The 24,961-nt window shown below is 40.5% G+C and overlaps 1 protein-coding gene across 1 annotated transcript in view; it reads left to right on the top strand.

Annotated features, from left to right (window-relative positions):
* The window catches only part of SUGT1 (SGT1 homolog, MIS12 kinetochore complex assembly cochaperone), a 45,825-nt gene extending 21,716 nt beyond the window's left edge, over window positions 1–24,109 (top strand). Inside the window, exons 11-14 of the mRNA XM_053455468.1 lie at window positions 6,155–6,262; window positions 18,241–18,328; window positions 20,630–20,811; window positions 23,675–24,109. Coding sequence (XP_053311443.1) covers window positions 6,155–6,262; window positions 18,241–18,328; window positions 20,630–20,811; window positions 23,675–23,776 — 480 coding nt within the window. The 3' untranslated portion in view covers window positions 23,777–24,109. The remainder of the gene's footprint in view (window positions 1–6,154; window positions 6,263–18,240; window positions 18,329–20,629; window positions 20,812–23,674) is intronic.
* Window positions 24,110–24,961: the final 852 nt, after the last annotated feature.

Below are 24,961 nucleotides of genomic sequence, written 5' to 3'. Positions count from 1 at the left end.
TTTATATCATCTGTAAATACACGTACACTACTGAGATGCATTGTACGCATCAATACGTTTTAAAATAACCTTTCACAGCTTATCACAAGTTTTACCCTAATCACTGCAAATGCCCATATTTGCTATGTATTTTTAATATATAATATGATTATATGCTGTTGCATTACATCCTCTGTCAACACCAAACCCACAATGAAGATTAGTTGAAACCTAGACCTGTTCTTCTCGATGACCTTACTGCCATAGACTTTGCAGCACAAGCTCTTGTAATATTCTTTGGTAGATTTATATTTCATTCCTGTGAACGGCCGAGATTTGTAACTTTGCGTAATGATCACTCTGTTTCTGCTTTGGAGCTTGATGGCATCCACTCATAGTATGAGCAGAATCTGAGGACACCAACCATTTATAGCTCAGCGTGAACATCATTGTGGGAGCGTTAGCCAGCAGTAAAACATAGTGCTCTCTAAAGCAAGAAGCAATAACGTGAAAATGCCCCAAATGTTGTCTGGTGCGTATAATGAGAAATTTCATGTAGATTGAGAAGCTCTGGTCACTGTTCTTAAGTGTCAGCAGATCACTGTATATGAGACTTCTCCATAATGTGCAGCCATGGAACTCTCCCTTCCCACTGAGAGGACCTAATATTTCCCAGATTATCCAGAAATTAAAATACTTTCTGCAGCTTGAACTGCTTCTGAAACCACATGCGATTGAATTCTCTAGGATCTGACTTCTTGCACCCTCTCCATGTGTAGTCAATATGTAGTAGATATTTAGCTATCTACCATCAGATGGTTTATAGGAGTGGGGCTTGTGCCTTATACATTTTAAAGGCATATACATTTTCTGCAGCAATTGTAAATTTGTTTGGTTTTTTTTAATAGCAGTTCGTGCTTTGATGAAGAACACGATAGGTATATCGCTGAAAACAGTAATAATGGCAGAATGCTGAGGGTAGACTGAAGTTCTCTCCCAAGAATAGACCAGTAACAAAAGAATACTCTTATGTATATGAAGCGGAATTTTGAACTTCCTGAGGCTAAGTTTACATTTGAATAAATTTGGATGATGGAATCCATTTAATGTGCTACAAGTCTGCGTTCCCTTTCATTAGCTTATGCTGTAGCACACACGACTTACCCAGTACTTTCCCTGGCCCATCCTTAATAGTACACATAGCTAGGCCGCGTATATTGCACTGACAGCTTTGTGACGTATCACTTAACATCGATATAATGGTAGTAAGTGACACTCATAGCAACTGCAAAGTAAATAATACAATTAAGACTCAAGACATGGAGTAGACCCAAAACTAGATGAACCGTGGGTGAAAAGAACAAGTACATGAAATGGCTTTAGAATTCCATTAGTGGAACCCAATTAGCAATTCTACAGCAAGAAGAGCAACATAAATGAATTGGCCCCTGATGACTTGATCATTGATGTTAAAATTATACTATGCTCTAAGAATCCAGTACTCTTAATTTCTCAAAGCCTTGGTGTGTGTGTGTGGTACAACAGAATAGAAATATGATTTGAATTCAGGCTCAGGGCTACATAAAAGAGGGCCAAATGGAATAGAAGGCAAGTTGAATGCCGAGTCCATGAGATCCCTGCCGCTACTGATATGCTGAGTGTCTGAAAGATCAGGAAGCTTGTCTGCTCTAATAAACTTCCATAATATGCCAGTTAAGACTTACACAGGGGTGTCCTAATCGGGTAAAAGTTCTTCTGTCACAGGTGAGGGCCAAGGGCCCGGCTGAGACATTTAGGAGAGTGAGTGGGTGAAAGGGTTAACAGCACCAGATACCAGGTTGACTGTTACTTTGCCTTGGGCTTTCTTCAGAGTAGCGATGTTGGTTGAAATAATGGTCAAATTCTCCTCAGAAAGAGTTTTCCTTTATTTAGATCGTGCGCATAATCGAGACAAGGCACACAACAAACAAAAGTCGAAGCGTTGTCTGATTACATGTTTGGATTACATGGTTTATATAACCTCTTATCTACTTCTAATAGCATGCATCATTCTGATTGGTTACTTTTCCCAGCAAGGGAGATTGTTAAAGCACATCGTGCAGACATTCCGGCAGCGTAGGCTGTTTACGCTGGCATCGCCGCTGCCGATGAACGTCTGCACGATGCGCTTAGACAATCTCCCGTGCCGGCACCCCCGCCTCGCGGGAAGTGCTGGCAGGGGAGGCTGTCTGAGCGTATCGGAGAGTAGGATGCAGGTCCCCTGCACCGCTGCGGGGGATCTGTATCCTGACCCCGCTGCCTGTGGGGTCTATAGGCCGCACCCCCACTTTAAAGACTTAAAGTGCGGGGAAAAAGTGCGGCCTATGTTCGGGCCAATACGGTATATAGAATAACATAGAGTAGATGTGTTGGCGTGAACTCGTGCATATATCATAGACTAGACATTTTCTACTTTCTTATGTCTTTGTCAGCAATAATATTTACGATAACATAAGCATTTTTCTAACAAGCGAGATCATATTAGAGAACAAAGACCAGAGCTGATTGAACATTTAATCGGAACTCTGGTTTCTCAGTGCTGGGTACAAGAATACAGGAAATAACGGTTACAGATTCGTGAAACAGTCAATAAAATAATCCCTACATACAATTAGCGATATATAAATCCTTGTGGGAACTTTTAGATGGTAAAGTTCTCCTTGAAGTTGGTAAATTAGAAAGTTCCTCTTGATATTCTCCAAGACCCATATTACAGACATGCAATTTACAACACATCTCCATAATTGTGTCATAATCACATTCATCATTTTTTGGGGACTATCTGGCCATCATTATCAACTGCTTGCGAAGTATCCATTCCCGTTACTCCTGTGACGGGAACACAAATCCCTGGGGAGGTTTGGTATCCACCGAAAGGGTAACCGCTGGACATTGAACCTTCTAACGATACATAGACACGCTCTCCATATTTGCTATTATGTTGATGTCCCCCGATAACCCACCTCGGTGCAGATAGCCCCAAACATTTCATGACACCCTAAGCCCAGCTCTGTGATATCTACTCATTTGATTTATGGCCTATGACTGGTGTTAACACTTTAGGGACTGATGATCAAAGAATACCCTGTATGCTTCTGGGTCAAAAAGTACATAAATATACATACTGAGCGTAACCCTTTGCTTGCCAGAGACCTGGAGAGGTAAACTCATGCCTTGGCATGTCATCTCTCTTAACATTACTTTACTGGTAACCAAACACTTATCTTAAAAAATAAGACCCCCCCCCCAAAAAAAAAAACCCTTTACAAGTAGGTGTTGGTTCTTGTCTCGGCAGGTGTTAAGAGCGTTCTTATGCTTTTTATTTTTATTCATGTCTCGAGTAAAGTGCTAAGGCTGTTTTGCTTTTAGCCTCGTAGCTGTGGTTTATAATTATTCTAAGGGCTAAATTTTACTGATCAAAAGAAGAATTGTGGAAGATTGCAGCAAATGACAAAACATAACTGAAATAAATTAGGGAGTGGGTAGGAGGGAGGGTAAGGTGTCTGCAGATTTAGCTCATGTCTGAGTGTTAAATGTTAATATATTCCAGAAACCTTCTATTATCAGACAACTGGGCTTCCTTGGAAAAAAACATCAAGCCACTTGATTAGGGTGTTTGGGCAGCAGTTTAAAAGACAGGAGCATTGTTATGCAAACTGCACGCTTGTAGGAGTTTAAAATTATTACCAAGCCAGGTTTACAAAAATAATAGCACTTCGTTTATGTAGTTATCCAGTGGCAATTGTTCTTTCATGGCCTAGTTGGAAGTGCATTGTGCTTTCACCAGTTTGATCCAAGTGTCATTTTTAACCGTTTGGGTTGGTATTTCAGCTCTCCAAATTCACATTACATAGTTGTCCAACCCCGGCACGGATCATGCAAGAAGAGCTGGTCCTGTGTAAGGCATAGTTCAGCAGGTGATATGACTTGCAAGATGTGCCTATTACACGGCCAGCGAAGCTGAAATGCATATGAAATCTAATTTTCACCTTATAAAGAAGTTGGCATATGGGTTGGAGTTTCAGCACTTCAAATTCACTATATGTCCATTGAATGCATCTCGTACTCGGCAGTGCACATGCTCGGAAAATTGCTATCAGCCAACTCCAGTGTTTGGAGTTTTGTGTATCAGCCAACTCCAGTGTTTGGCCTATATTCGGGCCAATACGGTGTGTGTGTATGTGTATATATATGTGTGTAATATATAATGGGATTATATACCATAACATGCATTCATGGTTGTTGATGCTGTTTGGGTGGTAGACTATCCCTTTAAATTGATTAGGTGACTTAAAAGGTGAACCTGTTTATTACGCAAGGCCAGTATGTTTTGCTGGAATTGGGCCGTCACAATGCACAGTTAATGAAGTGATCCAGTTCCAGGTGTAGAACCTTTCGGCCAGCTAAACTAAACTCACTTTTTGTGTACCTATGACCATGATTGCCTCAATTTCTAAACGAGCAGCTCCTCCAGGTTGCTACCTTGACAAGTTGCCATGCATTGTTCACCGATCTGGCTTTTAAAGGGTTAAGTGAAATGTTAGCGCAAGAGGGAGCGTTATGTGGAAGGGTATGTGTGAATAACCATCAGGATGTGCAGAGTTGGCAGAGCTTACTGTAATGATATAATCAATTGAGAGTTTTTAAACTGAATCTAATGAATTCTTAAGTAAAATGCAATGACGGGCTCATAAACCATTAGGCTGTTATATATTTTTATCTCTGTGCACTCTGACCATTGCTTTCCTGTAAATGTTAGGAGCACTTATGATCAACCTATATGTACTACTAATGGTTTTAAAGGGAACACATCAATAACGTATAGGATATCCATAATCTGCACAAAGGAGCAAACCCTAGCTGTGGAGGAGAGCTATATGATCGCCCCAATTATCCCTGGCATGGACCAAGCTGCCACTGGGCAAATTAAAAGGAAATCGCACAGTGCATTAAACCTAAATGACATGTTAGAGGATATTCCATTGACCTAACTGATCACACTTCTACCTTAATGTAGTTACATTTTTACGTCAACTGTTGGAATCCCCAAATTTGATGTTTCTTGTATTTTTAATACACGTGTTACAACTTTACTCTAATTTTTCATTAGTTTTCAATGGTTTACTTAAACCGAGTACACTTGGTGCATCTGTTACTACAAAACATCAACCTCACGATCCTGCCAGTAACACCCTGGTTTCACCTAAACAGAGCTTTTACTATGCTTTCCGCCTAAAGCTTCTACAGTCGGCGTGAAGGCGAGAACCTAATCTAGCAACTTCATCCCCAGGAAAGCTGCGCTGTGATGACACAAGTGCTACTACCATCTCGCACCTTGGTCACAGCTCACGTAAAAAGTTACAATGAGTAGAGGGGCGAGCTTTATGCGTGTTAAACACTCGTAGTAGCAGCCGCCCGAAGGGCCAAGTTTTATGTCGGACAATAATAGCCGCAGTGCCAAGACTCTGTGTTCAGGAGGCCCCCCCAGACATTCAAGTGACCCCCATAGGCTCAGAGTCCGTGCGGCACCTGCTGGCCCTATCATTTTTTTCTGACATGCACGGATGTACAGACAGGTTTCACGGCAGGGAAAGGATATGTGAGAAAACACCTGTGCCTTTTTTATAGTGGATCTGATGAAAGCATTTAAAGAAAAGAAGAAAAACACCGTCTTTGTCCCCCATGCATTTACTGTGTATGATATTTGTTCTTGTGCTTAAGCGTGTGCCAATTTTTACTTAACCTTCAGTATAATCACTTCGGCTCTTAACAAGAATTCTGATTTCTCCGTTGCATATGTAATGGTAATTGCATTAGTTCATTTTCCGTTCTAAAACTGTCCTTTCTCTTAAGACAGTCGTGTTGCGTTTGAAAGGAAGCACCTGTTCGCAGTCACGCGCTGTGAGCACTTGCGCTCCGGTTTTCCGAGTGCTTACTTTGTCGCCTGCATTCTAATTAAAACGTCATTATTTTCAAAACACTTTCTCGCTGAAAGCTAAGATACGAGCAGTATTTCTCAGAGCCCTGAAACAGGTCCTAATTTCCTTTTATACGCGTCCTTAACCCTTACAGCGCTGGAAGTTTTTGCCCCTCACCACTTGTATGTGCAATTAACAAGCGGCTTCTGTTCCAACAGCTAAATACACACGTGACGCTTCCATCTGGGGGAAACTACAGCCTAAACTTGTGTCTCCTGCATCCTATTGTACCAGAGCAGAGTACATTCAAAGTCCTTTCAACGAAGGTGAGTCCATTTGGTGCCAAGGTACCTTTTCTTTTGTGATTGACATGGCATGTTTTTTTTCTTTTTCTTCAAGCTGCGCCTAACCTTAAAACATATTGTTTTGTTCTCTTGGCGTTTGCTCAAGCAGCATGTTGAGAGAACGTGGAGAATGATTAACATTTCAGAAAAAAGTTTTAAGATGAAAACGGCAATGGATGGCGAGTTCACGTGAATACCTTTTTTGAATTTTTTTATAATACAAGCCTTAGGTAACCAGTGGGTTTGTAGCAAGGTAACATCATTTATCTGTAGGATGGTGTGATTTTTACATCATCGCACCAACATCACTAAAATCTAGGGCTGCAACTAACGATTATTTTCATAATCAATTAGTTGGCCGATTATTTTTTCAATTAATCGGATAAAAAAAATGAATGTACATTTTTCATTTTTTTTAAATAATTGAATAAACAAATGATGTTAAATACAAACAGCAAAATAAAAAAAAACTTTGATAAAATGCATTTCTTGTCTTTATTTCCCAACCAGCCCCCCCAATTTCTGCACATTTGAGCCCAGGCTTGCCACGCTGCCTCCCAGACATGCCACGCTGCCTCCCAGACATGCCACGCTGCCTCCCACATATTCCACTCCACGCTGCCTCTCACATATACCACTCCACTCTACCCCCACATATGCCACTGTGCCTGATATGCCTTATACCCCCTGATACACCACTCCATCCTCCCCAGACATGCCACGCTGCCCTCCCCACATATGCCTTATATACAGTATATATGCCTTATACCCCCAGATATGTCACTCCATCCTCCCCAGATATGCCTTATACCCCCCAGATATCTCATAGTCCCCTCATAGAGTCACAGACACGTTCCCATCACACTGACACCATACTTTTAAAAATAAGTACTGGGTTAATCTTCACTGCCCCCAGGATTTAGATTCCCTTTAGTCTGCCCCCTTTATCTCTAACTGCACCTTAAGTTAACTTTATTAAATTAATCAAATTAACCCTCAGTCCTCATCATTAAATTAACCCTAAATACCCCATTAACCATAACTACCCCTAAATTAACCCTAAAGACCCCATCAAACACAACTACCCTAAATTAACCCTAAACACACCATTAACCACAGCATCCCCTAAATTAACCCTAAACACACCATTAACCACAGCATCCCCTAAATTAACCCTAAAGACCCCCATCAACCGCAACAGCCCCTAAATTAACCCTAAACACCCCATTAACCACAACTGCCTCAAATTAACCCCAAGCACCCCATTAACCACAGCTGCTCCTATATTAACCCTAAACACCCCATTAACCATAGCTGCCCCTAAATTAACCCTAAATACCCTATTAACCATAACTGCCCCTAAATTAACCCTAAACACCCCATTAACCATAGCTGCCCCTAAATTAACCCTAAACACCCCATGAACCATAACTGCCCCTAAACACCCCATTAACCATAACTGCCCCTAAATTAACCCTAAACACCCCATTAACCATAACTGCCCCTAAATTAACCCCCACCTCCCCTAACTTTCAGCAGCCCAAATATTAATTTTATACTTACAGTTAGATGAGTGTCACAGCCATGTGGTTCTGGCCTTCTGGGCCAGTTGTCACAGTGATTACAGGGAGGGACTGGTAAGTAGGAGCTGCTGCTGTGAGTCAGACTAAACGGATTATATAATGAGGGGTATTTTTCAGAGCTTCAACTAATCGATAATAAAATTTGTTGGCAACGATTTTCATTATCGATTATCGATTTTATCGATTAGTTGTTGCAGCCCTACTAAAATCCTTCCAATGAAAAGGTGGGTTCTTAGCTGCAGAGAGGTCCCCAGTGTTTTCCGTATTGAATGATGTCTGTTGTCTCTGGTGTGTGACGGTATAGTCCTCTTTCTCCTTGCCGGTCTGGATAGGTTGTTCTGTGACAGGAATGCTCATGCAGTCAGCTGGATGATGAGTATCGAAAAACTCCCCTTGTGTTTTTAAATGCATAAAGTAGCTTTGCTTTATACTGTGGCTAGTGATACATGGTAAAAGCGTTACAGAAGGCTCTGTAAGAAGCTTACAGTTTGTAACAGTCTCTTGTGCACTCAGATATGTCTATGGATGGGATGCAGAAGTCCCAGAAGTTTAATCTGTGAGATCTTCAGCAGAACTAAAACTACCCTAAGCCATGCATGTTTATATGTGGATCCAAAACAGGGCTCCAAAGAACAATACATTTGACTTATCAACCTTCCTGAAAGCTTATATTGAAGGACTTGCTTTGAAATGAGGTAGAAAGTTAAGGAGTTTGATAGTTTTGGTGACCACAAAGTAGTGCAAAGAATGTGGTAATTGTTTAGCATAGTAATTTAGGGTGGAAAAGACCCAAGTCCATCAAGTTCAACACTTCTACCTATCCTGCCTCCTTTTCACAATATATAGTTTACTCTACTACTAGATTGCCATTGGCTCAATCAGAAGTATGATAAGGCTCAAGGCCTTATGTTTGGACAGCCTCCTCTATGTATTGGGTATAAGGGTACATCGAGGGAACCTTCCAGCTTATATCTTGTGGTAGTCATCAAGAAATTAACGGTGTTTTTAATATTCCCAAAGTTTTGGATTTTCCTTTGGATTTCCTCGTTCTGCTGAAAGATGAAAGTTCAATAGAATAAGACGTTTACCTTTTTGACACACACGTTGCAGCGGAACTATTCTTGAGTCGAGACTTGGAGCATATGTTTAATATTCTGTTTTATCCATTTGTTTTCTTGATCTTGTAGTACCACTGCTTTACACAATAAATAACAGATAGCAAAGGATGAACTGATAGAGATCAATATAGGAAAACCCAAATATTTACCACCCGGCCTAGTAGCTCTAGAAGCAATCTGTACCCAGCTCCTCTCATATGTCCAGCTCCTCTCATATGTCCAGCTCCTCTCATATGTCCAGCTCCTCTCATATGTCCAGCTCTAGTATGTAACTTGTAGGGGTGCTTAAGCAGGTGTCTCGAAATTACACTATTACAGGTACATTTTTGCAGGCAGTTGCCATTGTGACCCCAAAATGCTTTATAGGGTATAAACACCCCAAAAGTATGGGAAGTAACCAAATGGAAAGCAACTCAATGGCCAGTTGCCCATAATAATGTAGAATCTATTTGGGTTCTTTCAAATGCCACACTTTACTTTTTGACGATACCTGGCTCCTTCTACCCATCAAAAACGTTATCGGTACCAGTGATACCAAGGGTAGTTTCATTGTACAGTTTTTGGAACATTAACTCAATAAGCAGTGCTTTATAGCTTTGTTAAAGTCTTGGTTGCATGTCATTTGGCTATAACTGTAAGAATTGTATTTATTTCTTTCTCTATTTTCTAAATCTTAAACTTCTATAAATATAGGCTAAGGCTCCGTCCCTCAGGAACGCGTCATTTGAATCTGCTCAAGGAAATCAAAATGCTCCAGGTTAAAAAGCGTAGTTCTTAGGAAATAAAATAGAAAATAGATGGAATTTTGCATTCAGCGAAGGTCGGTTTTATGAAGAATATTCTGCCGAAGACAGATCTTATGCCCTTAAGGCATTAGCATTCTCGGCATAACTGAGATAGCAACAGAATGTTATTGAAAAATCTTGCCGATAAAAGAAATTGTCTATGTTGAGGATATCCATTCTTAGGCATGGCAGTAAATAAAGCTCTGATGTGCAGGGAACACAAGCCTTAATTGCTTGCACGGTTTGACAGAAGCACCGGCTTAGCAGCATACCTAATTAGTTTAGGGCACGGTAGTTCCTAATTAGTCAGAATATGTGGTGGCCTGCATGCAACTTGAGGTTTAGGTGGGGCATTTCTCATATTTCACATCTGAAAATATGAATTCTATGCAAATGAAACATTTTATTAGATTGATGGCTAAAACAAAGCGTAAGAATGCTAATTAGCCGCCGTGCCCTTGTGTGACAGCTGACAGCCCACGTACGGAAAGCTAGGAGAGTCTCATTTAGACAGCCCTGAGTCAGACTGAAGGAGTCATATTCTGCTGTGGGATTTCTCTTTCCCTGGAATATTCTATAGATCATGGCAAGCAATTGCTTCTGGACTTGAATAAGGCATGATGTGATGTGTGAAGTTTGAGTGTATTTATAAATATAGAAGTAAGATGAAGCTGTTTATGTTCATAAGAGGTTGTGGCTACTCAACCATGTACCTCCATCGCGAATGTATTTTTAGAGGTACACACCAGCCCTCAGATACACTTAATTGCATATGGTAGCTCAGTGACCTCTTTAAAGTTTTATTGCTATTGGAAATGAACAGAGGCTTCATCTCCTCTATGCATTGGAAATCAAAAAAGGTACACTAATATTCCTTAAAATACAACCTGTGTTATTACTATTAAACATTACTGGTGTCACACCACACAAAATGGGTAAAAAAAAGATTAGATCATCAAAACTAAATCCTACTGGAGGTTCTGCATTTTCATATAGAATGAATGTGAAGAGTAGACCCCCTAGATAATGATGTTGATTTTCAGACAGTGGGAGTTGTTGGATTAGACAATCTGCTTGTCGGGAAAGCAGGAGAAAGAGGTCTTTTTGGTTTAATCTGTCCAAGCAACTTCCACCTGGGAATGTCTCACGTCTACCCTTATGCAGAACATCCAAAGCCTCATGACTACTCTCTCCACGCGTTTAACCTTTTATGTGTATGTGTGCTTCCCCATCAGTCATTTATAACAGAATGTGTTAATTATCTTAACGATGGACATTACGGGTCCCCATGTTCTTGTGCTTTAGGTCTACCAGGGCAGGTAAGTTCACAAGACAAAAACGGCACTATACGAAGGCAAAAAATAAATGTTTAAGGACTTCATAGTTCCTAGATGTGGTTTAGCTTTAAAAGCGCAGCCACGAATAGGGTTTTGGGTAAGTCACCCATTAGAAACCTAATTAGAATACAAATTCACAGATCATGCTAACAGCCGATTGTAAATGTTAATCAGATTTACACCGTCAGGAGATAAACATCATATTAAACATCTTAGTACTTTTTCATCTGTCTGTTTTGTAAATAAACACAACAAGGGAACCTTTGTCTGCCTGCTTGCTTGGAAAAAGAATAAGGGAAATGCGGCAGGTGGAATGCAAATCCGTTATCATTTGCTTTGCAGAGAGTTTGGGCTGCTGAGTTCCAGCTGCTCGCGCTTTTTTTTTTCCTTTCGAAACCAAGCTGCACTGTTTTTCTTAGATACAAAAATTATATTGGAATATAATAGCGTTTCCAGGAAACGTGTCATGTTATATATTTATTTTTTGGTAGTACAAACATATGACATTTAGTCGGGTTTATTATTCCCGGAACTCCGTACCAGCCACCTGGCTTGTAAATGTATAGAAATTCAAATCATCGGATATCTTGTGGGCTTGTTCATGTTTAATGATTTTTGCTTGTTTGCGTAGCTCTGTGAGGCTGCCGATCTCTATGAAAGGGTTCGTCTGCCTGGCATAACCCGCCCCAATCAGCAGCTTGAATACTCACCGACGATGAGGTCGAACAAGCCTTTTACCCCTTTCTGGATGCCATGTGCTTCATTTTAACGGTTGAAGCAAGTCTAGTCCTCAAAATGTAAAGATTAGTGTTCATATCTGAATTACAAAATTTGATGGCTTTGTCATTTAACCGCTCCCTTCACTGCTTCCGCTGAACTATACATGTTTCGACCCATGTAGTCTGCCTATATTTTCTCATGTATACACTCAGACCCTAATCAGTCCTTGATCTTAGATTCATGGTAACTTTATGCCTATTCCCTCATTGTATTAGCATCTACCACTTCTAGTGGCAGGCTCTTCCGTTTATCTACCACCCTCTCAAAAAAAGTAAAATATGCTCTGGAGCACCACCATTAAAATGAAGGGGCATCTGAGCTGTTACTGAAACCAATGGGATTGGAAGCAGCCAATTTGCTTCTAATTTTCTAACTGAAACACAAGAAAAAAATGCATTCGCTGATTTGCATGCAGTAAAAATGGGGTCCCTGCAACATGGACTCCACTGTGCATGTAAAAAATAGGGCTGAGGTTGAACTTTACTAATGTAAAAACAAAGGTGGGCTGTCCAAACCTCTACCCGTTACAAAAGTTACAGTATAGGAGGCATAGGTTTGGGTCAGCCATGTCCCCTTAATGTAAGATTAGCCTCCCATCCCAACGGCTGATGGGGCACTTGTCTGGGAATCCATTGCCCATGTGATTGATTTAATATGATTGATTTTTTTTTATCATTGTCGATAATGGTGATTGTAATTTGTAATTATAGTTTATTCTGTAATGGTTTAGTTTAAAAAAACAAATGTATACACCTAAATGATTCCACAATGCTCATTTACATATACACAGTGCTATTTAGGTGCTCTTGTTATAGTATCCTGCTCTAACCCCTTCTAAACAGCCATCAACATTTAATGCGGTCTAATCTGCAAATACTTTCCCTGAAAGCTTTTTATAAATAATTCTAAATACTGCTCCACCAAAGATTAATACCAAAACACACGCCTGTCTTCAGTTTGTCTGCCATCTGATATTGATTATCTGGCTGATACCTATACGCTCTGGGCAATAAATCCGACATAAAATTGCCTGTCCCAAGAACCTACTGTTGTATATGCCGGTAGTTTGTATCATTAAGCACTTGGTAATTCTGTGCAGTTCGTCTGAGCTGTCACTAACGCCTCTATACAGGAACTCCATGTTAGAAATAATGTATTGACATGCACTTGCTTTATGCAGTGTACTCTAATAAATCAATGGCAAGAAACTCTTGTTAATGCCAAGCTTAATTTCTCACTTAAACGTAAAATAGCCTGGAATTAGAAGTTAAGGTTTTTGAAAATGAACCCCCTCCATGTCCTTTTGCAAATGACATTAGACATGACATCACAAATGACATCAGCGACATAGTGATTACATCACAAATTACTTAATGTCTTAATTGCATTTCCCATCAGTCGTCCCAAATCTGAGCCCCAACTTAATCCCAGGACTTCCTCCATCAGACATCTCACCCCCAAAACTGCCCTCTTCAGCTGCCTCACTCCCCCAATTGCTCCCTTCAGCCACCTCAGTCTTCCATCTGACCCCTCAGCCACTGCACCCTCTTTCTCCTCTCTCCCCAACTGCTCTTCAGACCCCAACAACTCCCTTCAACCACCTCTGCCGAGTACCTTCCCCCTTCACTCAACTTTGCCCCCAACATCTTCACCCTCGCCTGCCTGCTTCAGCCCCCTATATGACTCTGCAGATGCCTTGTCCCCAATGTGCCCCTACAGCACCCCCATCCTCCATCTTTAGACCAATTGGCCTTTGACCCCAAATTAACTCTAAACCCCTCTGACCTAATGGGCATGCTGCTTCAGCCCCTCACCCCCTTCCGCTACATCAGACCTTTGCCTGCTTTCTTAGTAGTCAAATCATTTACTCTTCTTTGTCCCAGCAGCACACACACCGACAATTTCTATTATAACAATCTGATACCTAGCGAGATATACAGTTATACGCCAGGAACCAAATGAGAAACCAAAACTTGTGATTGCATACTAATGCAGGGAAATGAATTGTGGGTAGTTCACGTTTCTCCATTCAATAACCTCATAAATATCTACTGAAAACGCATGAAATTCAACTGTCAGAAATGTCAGTGCTATTGTATGTCGCAAGCACAGCCCTTATGTGTTCGATGGAAGGATGAGTGTAAATAAAGCCATCTCTTTAATTTCTCATCAGAAATTCATCTATCCTATGTGAATGAATGTTTCTATTTCAAGCATTCATTTTATACATATGTACTTACAATGTGTATGTAATAGAAATTTGATATTAGATATTAAAATTAGATATACTTTTTTCCCCCCATGTAGTCTTAACTCCAGATCCCAAGGGCTGCATACAAACTAGGTCTAAAGAGTCTCCGGTAGAAACATGGCAGAAGAATTTCCTGAAGCACTCGTCAATACCAATTCCCCCTGCATTTATCATCTCCTGTATTATTAGGCCTCCATAGGTTTCTTTTTATTAAACAGCCATGGGATCAACATAGACTATCCTGAATGTAATGTTATTTGATGCCAGCTTGGAGTTGCCCTTTGGTGGTTTAATAAATTGCACGCTGTGGAAAGCTGATAAGAGGACATAGTTTGCAGATCTCCACAAAGGTGTTACAGCATTGCAGGTCTACACAAAGGTGTATAATGGACTTGTGCATTCAGATTCATACAAACTGCAAATTTTATGAAGTTTGCGTATTTCGTCATTTTGTATGAATCTCCAAAAATAAGGCAAAGCTACCAAAAACAAAGAAAAAAAACTCGGTGAGGTCACGTCTGCGTAGATGAGGAACCAGAAGGTGAGGAGCATGCTAGCGGAGAAGGTATGGAGACGTTGAGAGCACAATAGAGAATGAGATAGTGGATGTGGGTGTCAGACAACTAATTTGGTTTGCTAATTTAAAAAGCCCCCCAATTTTCATCTGAAACTAATGGACCAAAAACTAACCGAAAATTTGTCTGAAACGTTTGTAGCCCATTTGCTCAGATCTAGCGTATAGCATTGCAGGGATTGTAGCCATAGTTTGTGGGTCAATACAAAGGCGTAAAGCATTGCAGGGATTTTAGGCAGTATTTATATAATTCCTTCATGACTATATAGTCCCTATTGGTCAATAGTGGACAGGACAGGCTGATATCTGCTGAAAAGTATTTGCTCGGGTATATTAATGAGCGGTTTGCCCAGGCTTGCTTCCAGGGCTGAAAAGTGCCATACACCTTTGGCCTGCTAACATAAAAGGTGGCCTGCCATCACAACGCAGCATGGAAACACAATAGTTGTAATGTTCTTTGTTAGTGCGGGAAGACGTGGAATTGACTATGCTGTATTTAGAGGAGCTATGTCCAGAACTAACAGAATAATTGGGAAGTTATAAAGGGACTGAGTTCGTGATAATGGTCATTCTGATGATTATTTAGACCTCAATGAATGGGGGGAGGGGATAGACATGCCGCTAATTTAAACAGAGGCTTTCAATGTATCTTTAAAGTTACATATTTCAGAGAGCCGCTAAAATCTAGAGACTGTTTAAAGGGATTAGTACAAAAACAGTAGGCGATGAATGGGATTTGGGATCAGTAAAACAACGTCTTATAAATGTGGATTGTGTAGATAAGTGATAAAAGTTAACCATGTATTTTGAGGAAATGGAGACTAAACGTAGGGTTTGGCATATAGAAGCAGTTGTTTAGGTAGGCATTGAGCTCATTCTTTTTCTCATGCTTTGGGGGATACGTGTTTAATCTCCCGCTGAAGCTGCCCACCTATACGTTGCGGAGAAGTTGCGACATGAGACTGTTTAATGTAGGACGCTTCTGCACCGATGGCTGAGATTCCCAAAGCAGTCACACGACGAACTGCAATTTATTTAGTTCTGATCATTCTCTTGCTGCCGATGATGACAGACGTCACCCAGGAAAATTGTTTGCTGCTGTTGGCCTATAACAAAATTCCCTGATACCCAGCAGCTATCGGGGAAGTGCTAATTATTGATAGTATATGCTTTTAATAGGGTCCTAATTACTGCAGAAATGGTTGTGTGCGCATTAACCTTTTGCATTATATTAATGTGTGTAATTAGTTTGCATGCCTGGATAGGGTTCTATGGGATTTAATGGGCCAGTGAGGGGTACGGGTGGTGAGGAGCGTTGCGCCTTCTTAATTGTTCCATATGACCCCACAGAGACACCAAGCACTGGGAAATTCTGCTAATAAAATATTAATGGTACCAAGTATTGTATAGAAATAGAGTTTGCCAGCAGATAAACACTCGGCCCATCTAGTCTGCTTGTTTCTCCTGATGTAGACTCAGGTCTTAATCAGTCCTTGGTCTCGGCTTAGATTCAGGATAGCATCATGCCTGTCCCGTGCATGTTTCTATTCCCTCACTGTATTCGCTTCTACCACATCTGATGGGAGGCAGTTCCGCTTTTCTCCCACCTTCTCAGTAAAATAAAATAAGCTCTGCGTTCTTCTATTGACACTCCGTGTTGTTGTTGTGTTCTTATGCAATATGTCCCCAAACAAGTTTCAGAATAGCTGGGCTTTATTTTGACCTTGTCTTGAAATGCTAAACATATACGGTACCTGCAAAACGTGCAAAAGTAATTGACTTTCTCTTCTGCATTTGTAGTTCAATTGGAAAGTTCATTTTTCTGTTTCTCATTATTCAAATAAAGTGTTAAAAGTGAAATACTATTTTTAATTAACACTCGCCTTATTAAACCACATTCTATAGTATAGTTGGTCTGTGCTTTTAAATTTAAATATTTCAAATATTCCAGCTGTCGTCATTGCATAGTTGCACTTCTTTTTAAAGGTTTATTAGAATGTGCGTGATTTAGGAAGGCAGTGCAAGTGGCAGCGCCTAGAGTTAACGAACTCCTATAGGAATACAGAAAATGTTAATAAAACAAGTTCATCGTCCTGCGGCTGTGCCCTGAAAGGCATGGGTATACGTTAAATTGCAAATATGCTCGACTCAATGTAAGCAGATCCTCGCTAGCGGCTCGTGTCGGTATTGCGTTCTACAAAGGCGTTTTTGTTGTAAGGCCCGCAGGGCTCCCCTGGAATCAGTGGCTGCAGGTAACGTTCTCATTTGTTATGCCTCTAAATAAGAGACCATTTGCAAGAGCAGCTTAGAAAACGCCAAGCCTTTTCCTTTTCACCGTTGCACACCTGGACAGCCAGCTTCACCCGCAGATGCACACCGTCTCCAGCAGCAGCCATCGTATGACGCCGGCTCTCTTACCAGTGATGTCACTTGAAATGTTCGCTTCATGGTAGTTGAATTAAAGGGGGGGGGTAAGAATTGCCCGAAGGACTTTGGAAGAAGTGTTACAGATTTTTTTTTTTATTTATAAAAATCATAACATATTTCTAGAGCAACAGGGTGAATGCTATAAATGAAAAAAATGAGTTTGCATTAAGACATACTGGTACACGAAGAGAACTGAGCCCTGCTCCTGTGAGCTTACAATCTATTACATATACATTAAGAAATGTGCTGTGCGCATTTGTAGGTTGAGCAAACCCCCCTGGCTCACAAGTGCCTCATTGCTTGAGAGGCTTTTTGGGGTTAAAATGCAGCGCAGTCTCACTAATTTAGCTCCTTGGTAAGCAATATAACCATGAAGAATTAGATAGGACTCGCCAAACATGGGGTACTTTGACTCCATATCGGACAAAGCGATATATGGTCATAAAGTGTGACAGAATCCCCAATATTTATGCTGGGTGGTTTTGAATGGTATTTGCTGGGTATGCAAAGTTTTAAGTTTTTTTGTTTTAACCCCTTCAGGACTGCGTCTTCCCTTGAAGTGGGTTTATTTACATTTTTTTATTCTGTGCTCGTGATTCTCCTCAAAGTGGCTGCTACGGATCACTGCTGACGTACCTGGTACGTCCCGGTCTGTGGGTGACACCCAACCAGGAAGTACCAGGTACGTCACCGGTACGGAAGGGGTTAAAGTAAGAAAATGAATCCAATGACCGCTGGGGAATAGCAACATAACCAATGAATGCTAGTTAGAGGTTTTCTATAACCATGCAAGGTTAAACATGAGATAGTTACGGTCGTGTTTTCTCAGTTCACGTTATTTTAGTATACTCTGTGGAAATAATCCTTTGCTTTTATGTTTGCCTGAAATAAATATTGCTTGTTGCTACAAGGTCTTTAGGGTTTGTGTATCATGTTCTAGAAAACACAAAGCTAACCTGGTCTAGAGATGTTTGTGCTATTGACTGTTATCACTATAAATCTATAAAACCGGTGTTATTACTGCCTAAGTAAAAGTGTGCGTTCTCCTTTCCTCTTGTCCTAAATGTTCACATTTCATTTACCTTATCTTCTGTGCTTTCTCTAGATTGAGATAAAAATGAAGAAAACGGAGGCAATACGGTGGGAGAAATTAGAGGGCCAGGAAGAGAGTCATTTAAAACACTTTAAGCCAGGTAAGCTTGGAGATACAACCCCATACTCTGTGCGTTCCTCAAACACAGGAGGTATTCTTGTTTTTCAATACAGTTGCTTGCTGAAGTACCCTGAACACACACGCTGATTTTATTCTTTGGTTCTTGATTAAACCTGAAACATTCAGTGATCTGCACACGCGCTACAAATAAACTTGTGTGTGTGGGGGGGTGTTTGTTTTAAGACCTGTGGGTGCTATATATATATATATATATATATATATATATATATATGTGTGTGTGTGTGTATATAATATACACACACACTGCCCTTGGTGTTTAACCCTTTGATCATTTCTTAAAAACACCCTGCTCTCATGGTTATCAAACAATTGCAAACACAACACAGGTTTAGCAAAATACATTGTGAAATATATGTATGTGTGGCACAATCATTGGCACCCTTTTAGTCAGTACTTTCTGCCACCTCCCTTTCCCAGTTCTGAGTCTTCTCCTATAATGTCTGATAAGGTTGGATAATACATGGGAAGGGATCTGGGAACATTCCCCCATACAGAATCTCTCCAGATCCTTCAGATCACGAGGTTGAGACTGATTCCCAGTTCACCCTCCAGGTTTTCTACGGTGTACAGGTCCTCTGGCAGAAAATCAGCCCCAAACATTAAAGACACAAGTTAATGTTCCATATGGCTACCTCTGGTGTTTGTTGCCAAAAATCTCTATTTTGTTTTCATTTGATCCATAGAACCCGATCCCACTTCAAGTTCCAGTAGCTTCTGGCAAAATGAAGATAGCCAAGTTTATTTTTGGATGAGAGTAGGGGCTTTTTTTCTAGAAACCCTTCCAACAACTTGTGATGTTGGGGATGTCACCACTAGTTGTTTGGAAGGGTATGGAATGGTATATATTTTACATACATAATTACATACGCATATCCAGTATTTGTTGTTGCATCTATTTCTAAACCAATAATTCTAAATATTACTATGTTTTATATATGTATATATTACAGTATCAACAAGCAAATGGAAGCAAATTTACTGTAGGAACCAGCCTGAAAACACCAATTAGATGCATAACAATTTAGTTCTGGGCCGTATGAATACCTTAATTGTTTTAGGTAATTGTACAGGCAAAGAGTTCAGCCAAATGAGACCATTCCCAATTATCTAGACTCTGGAGTTATCCATCGCCCGCGGCTCCCCATAGGGCCACTATACACCACAGTGCTTCTGTGGACAGTAATATCTGCAGATTGAAAATGCTTGGCTAATAAACTAAGCAAGTCTTGATTAGCCTCACAGCCATCTGACATCACTTGTCTTGATTGCTAAACAGTACAGACTGTGGACTTGATTGACGTATTTGTAACAGAAGTGGGACTGTACAAAGTTATAGCATATGTTCCCATAAATGGCTTTTGACTGGCAAGTGTGATTTAGAGCACCGTAAGCTTTTGATCTCAACACTCGATCTGGGAGAATCGTCAGGGGTTGGGACTTTATGCTCTTTGCTTTGTGCAGAGTACAAGTGTTACCACAATGAGATTGAGCTTTTTTTACCAGGTTATGTCAGCCGGTTCCTCAAAAGGTTGCCATCCCTTGAACGATGAGGAATGATGACATCATAATTTCAGCTCAGTAAAGGGTTCTTTACAATGAGGACTGTAAAGATGGAGATTTCACTGCCTGCAAAGGTGGAGCTAAAAATGATGGCAGGCAATTTAGGAGCAAGGATGGAAATACGAAGTAAATACATACATGTGGATTTTTGAGACGTTTTCAGCTTGAATCCATGTTAGCTTTTAAACTTTTGCCTTAGTTTGGATCAAAAGGAGCTAAAATACACTTGTTAATAATCATGGAACTGTGATTGTTCTTTCTCAACCACATAGTATGTTGTTATGCTATATAAAGAGAACAGTTATGAAAGGTTTGCATTGATGTTCCTGGATTTCTACATTTATAACAACATACTTTTTATTTGAAAACTACACATTTTAACCTTCCTTATAAAGGAGATGTCTAGGACCAAGTTTAGTCTAAAGGAGCAGTGATACGTCAGTCCAATGCAGAATGATGTAAGCAACCAAGCCTGCGCAAACCTTCATACTGCCCGTTGTTAATATCCCCCAAAATACAGAATGACTTAATAAAAAATTTGTCCAAAAATATGAATAATTCATCGAAGTAAAATCTGTGACAGTTACTTACATGAGCAGTGTTGCTGTATCATCTAGGAGTTTGTGGTTATAAGGTTTGCTCTTCAGATAAGAAAATCAGTCAATATTCTTAAATTGTAATAAAAATATTTTCCTATCAGAATCCACGCACAAGTATCCTTCATCCTCTCATTATACAAAGAACTGGGATAAGCTGGTGGGTGAGATCAAAGAGGAGGAGAAGAGTGAGAAATTGGAGGGCGATGCAGCATTAAACCAACTGTTCCAGCAGATTTACTCGGATGGGAGCGATGAAGTGAAACGTGCCATGAACAAGTCATTTGTAAGTAAAATATTATGTTCTCTCTATCGATACCTGCAAAATTCAGTGACAAAGGAACTGAACAAAGGGAAGCACAGTGTGGACGATAAGATGGATGAACACAATGGAAATGGGCAGTAAATGGTTAAGGAAAAAAAAATCTGAAGTCAAAAGTAAATAAGTATGATTTCCGCCGATTACTGCCGACAATACCCCCTTACCTGGAGGGGGCCGGGGCCGTACATTTTACAGCACATGTGGAATTGGTGATTTCTCCAATACTGGCCCAACCCAAGGAGTTGATCTCTGATATGTTCTCAGGTTTGGCAAACAGTCCTCTTGGATTATTTTTTAATCAGGTTGTTTTTTGGCGGCCCCATTAGGTGAATTTATTCAATCAAGCTCATTTGACGGTATAATATTGTTTATGGGTAACGTGCTCCACAGAGGTCCTTGGCTTTACCTCTTTGGGTATGATGTGGAACCCGCCAGGCAGCGGACGGCATCCACCATTGCTGCTTGAAGCCCCTTTCTTTTAATAAAGGGTATCTGTGATGGGAACTGCATTGTGTTGGGTGCATTTCTGAGATTTCAAAATAGCAGCATTACTTGTTTCAGTCTGATGGAGACGCGAAAGCAACTCCTTTCCCAGGAGGTTTGGGCCTGTGAATAGTGAATTCCATGAGAGATTAATAAACCAGCGCATTTATCAACCTGTGGTGTTACTGACAGCTACTGTTTAGTAAATATAGACCCCGGTATCAGTATACACATTCTGCTGCTTATTTGGAATGGACCTAAACCAGCGACAATATTGGATGGAAATCATGGTTTCTAATCGCAAGTTACAGGTTTGTTTTATCAACTGTTCTGGGTTTCATTTTTACAGTGGGTTTAAAAAAACAAAAAAGCAAAAAAGCAAAAATGTGTTGCTTGTAAAATAGGCAAACTGTATGTTGCGCTTTTAATACTTTTTTCCCCGCTCTCTATGACTGCAATCTCGGCAGCATCTGGACTAAAAAATGACTTCTGCTGAAAAGAAAATTATCATAATCTTTCTGTGCAGTAAAATCTTCCAAGCTGTTTTTAATGGAAATCAAACGTGTGTCGCGCACGTCGGCATCTTTCCCAAACATACCTTTTTGTTTTGTAGCTGAGACTGGGTCCTGGGACGCCATTTAGTGGAAATGGTCCCTGCCATGTAGTGGTTTGTTATAAATCGGGGCTTAGTGATAGAAATTCCAACAATATCAGCTCAGAGGGCCATGTTATAAATGAGCCATGCTGCGCCAGGGGTTGTGAGCAATTTAATGATCAGTTTAATTCAGCCTGATGCGTTTCAGGGTAACACAGTGGGAGAGTGTGTCTGTTTATGCATACCTCCCAAGTCTCCTTCTGCAAGAGTAACAGTCCCTGTTTTGGTCTCCGATCCCCCATCCCTCTTTCTTCCCCCAATGTCCCTCTTTTCTATTACATCAAAATGTTTATCGGGTTCAAGTGTATCTCAGTGTTCCAAAAATGATCATTATTATTTATGGTTTTATATAGCACCATCAGATTCTGCAGCGCGGTACGAAGGGTAGACCGGACATAACAATTAGTATATAACATAAGATGTGTGTATGTATATATGTATATATAGATATATATATATGTATGTATATATGTATTGGTGGGTGTTTCCAATTACCGCTGAACTGTAGTGTTGCATATAAATAAGTAGATTTTATGTGTCGCCGGTCTTTGTGCTCGCCTTGCGTTATTGCTGCTTGTTATTCCTGTGGCTTAACCATACTGGAATTGGCGTTTATCAATCAAACTCACATGGCGTCTAGCAGTGAGCGGCACTATTGAGATCAGCGACTTCCTTGGGAGCATATTAAGGAGAGCATATTAGCTGCATATATTAATGTCTGAGCCGGAAGGCAGGAGTTTCAGGCCAACGTTATCAGGTCGTGCAGACTGCGATTTGAGCGATATGCCAGTCCCTAGGCGTAATACGTGGGGTTTTTATTTGTTTGGTTTCTCTCCAGCGGATTAGACATGTTAGGTAGGTTGTTTAGCTATAATACATCGTTGGGGTTTTGTAAATGCTCAGTAAATAGTGGGATTTTTTAAATATTAATATATAAATATTCAAATATTCTTCGCCTTTCTAATCGTCATTTAAAGGATATTTTTCCACTTGCCAAAAATAATGTTTTTTTCTCATAATTATCACTTTGAACGCTTTGTCTTGACATTGCATCTGCTAATAATGAAAACAGAGCTTCCAGCTTTTATCGCAGCATATTTCAGCTAGAATCTGAGAAACGCACGCCTGGCACCGTGTGAAGGAAGATTCACGTAGCTTTGTGAATAATGGCTCATCTTATTGAAGTTTGGCAGCCTGAACGTATTGGCTCAGGTATCGCTTGACATTCCCGGCTGCGCATTGTCAGTGTTGTGCTTTTAGATTGTAAGAAACTGGCGTCCGGCTCTTTCAGATCATGAAGCGGCTTCAAAGAAATCAAAGGGGCCCCTAAAATGTCCTTAAATTCCGAGCTACGTGATATTTAAACACACTGAAATGTGCTGAACACGAAGCCTGGTATCTTTGCATCCGATGCCGTGATTGTACTTTATGCAGGCCCGTGCGCTTGCGCGTTAAACCAGTGTCACGCTGTAACCAAAAAGGAGCACAGGAGCAAATGCTTTTTACACCTCTCAGTGAAGCCGTTGTTTGTAAGCAATACGAGTCAGTAATCATCTTGACCTTTAAGAAATGCTTCTATTTTCCTACGTTTGCACGAGAATGAGTTTTCCCTCCCCTGAGCGTGTACGTGGAGTGCTGTGTAAGGTAGCTGTCACGCTGAAGTCTCTGAACGTTTCTTTCCCTTTGTAGATGGAGTCTGGAGGCACGGTTCTGAGCACCAACTGGACAGATGTGGGCAAAAGGAAAGTAGACGTGAATCCTCCAGACGACATGGAATGGAAGAAGTTCTAAGCGTCTCCATAGACGAGTGTCAGAACAGTGCTGTTGTGTTTCCATCTCCCTGCACCCTTTGTGTGTTTTCCTGTTCTTTCTTTCTTTGGCCAGACCGCTGTGTGTCAGTCACTCATGTTCGGGGTTGCCTTTGTGCTGAATTGCCAGACCGCCATATCCGGTATAGTGTGCTGGAGGAGCAGGCCAACAGTTTGTGTGGTGATTGATGATGCACTTCCAATTGGCTGTTTTATTTGATGTAGGAGTGATAAAGCTGGTCTGTTGTAAATCAAAGTGACCTGCTTTATTGCTGTTTTATGCATAATAAAAATACACTTTTGTTTTTTCAATAAAGTGTGGCTTGTTTGTTATTGTGCACGGTCTGTACCGAGCGTATGGTGCAGCTTCCTATTCATACTCCAGCCGTGTGCACTCACGCCATCCCTCGTATACATATGAAGCAGCAATGGACTGGACATGAGAAATCGGACCAATTCCAAAAAAAAAGTGTTTTTCTCTTTCTGGAGTACTGGATATAACGGTAACATTGAAACTGAAAAGGTGTGACTGTGTCCAGTCATAGAGGTATGGTGCTGTGTATACTGTTGGATACAGTATGCCGTGTCTCCTTATACATAGTCTGCTTAGGGCCTTGTGCTTTATTTATTTATTTTGTCAGTAGACCAGAGCCCTCCATATTGGGTGTTAGGAAAAGGCAAAATGTGTCATTTTTCAGCTGTGGCCTGTAGTCATGTGACACAAGATGCCGTCACTGGATTAGAAACCCAAAGGATTCTTAAGTTTGTGGTAGGGTTTTTGGGAAATAATAAAAGTATATTTGATATTCTTAATACACTAACCCTATGTACATTAAAAATCCTAATACACTAAAAATGACCATTTTTGCTATATATTCAAAGAATAATCATTTTTAAAATACTATTTTGACACAGGAAAGGCTTTCTTTAGACACCGTATTTATACTTTTTAAGATCCATTTTTTAAATATATCATTTTCATTGTTTCCACTAAACTGCGCACACCTAGCGTAACGGAGTAAAAATCCCCCCGTTAGCGGGAACAGTTCCTTTGATAAGGTATTGCTCTTATTGTGTCCCATGCTCCCTAGTCATTTTACTTATTATGGACTAAATTTTATTTACCTTTAATGTCCAAATTCTTCATTTATTTCTTCTACACTAATAA

Source organism: Spea bombifrons, chromosome 2, assembly GCF_027358695.1.
Source record: "Spea bombifrons isolate aSpeBom1 chromosome 2, aSpeBom1.2.pri, whole genome shotgun sequence".
Lineage (NCBI taxonomy): Eukaryota > Metazoa > Chordata > Amphibia > Anura > Pelobatidae > Spea > Spea bombifrons.
This window is presented reverse-complemented; position numbering and strand designations above follow the sequence as displayed.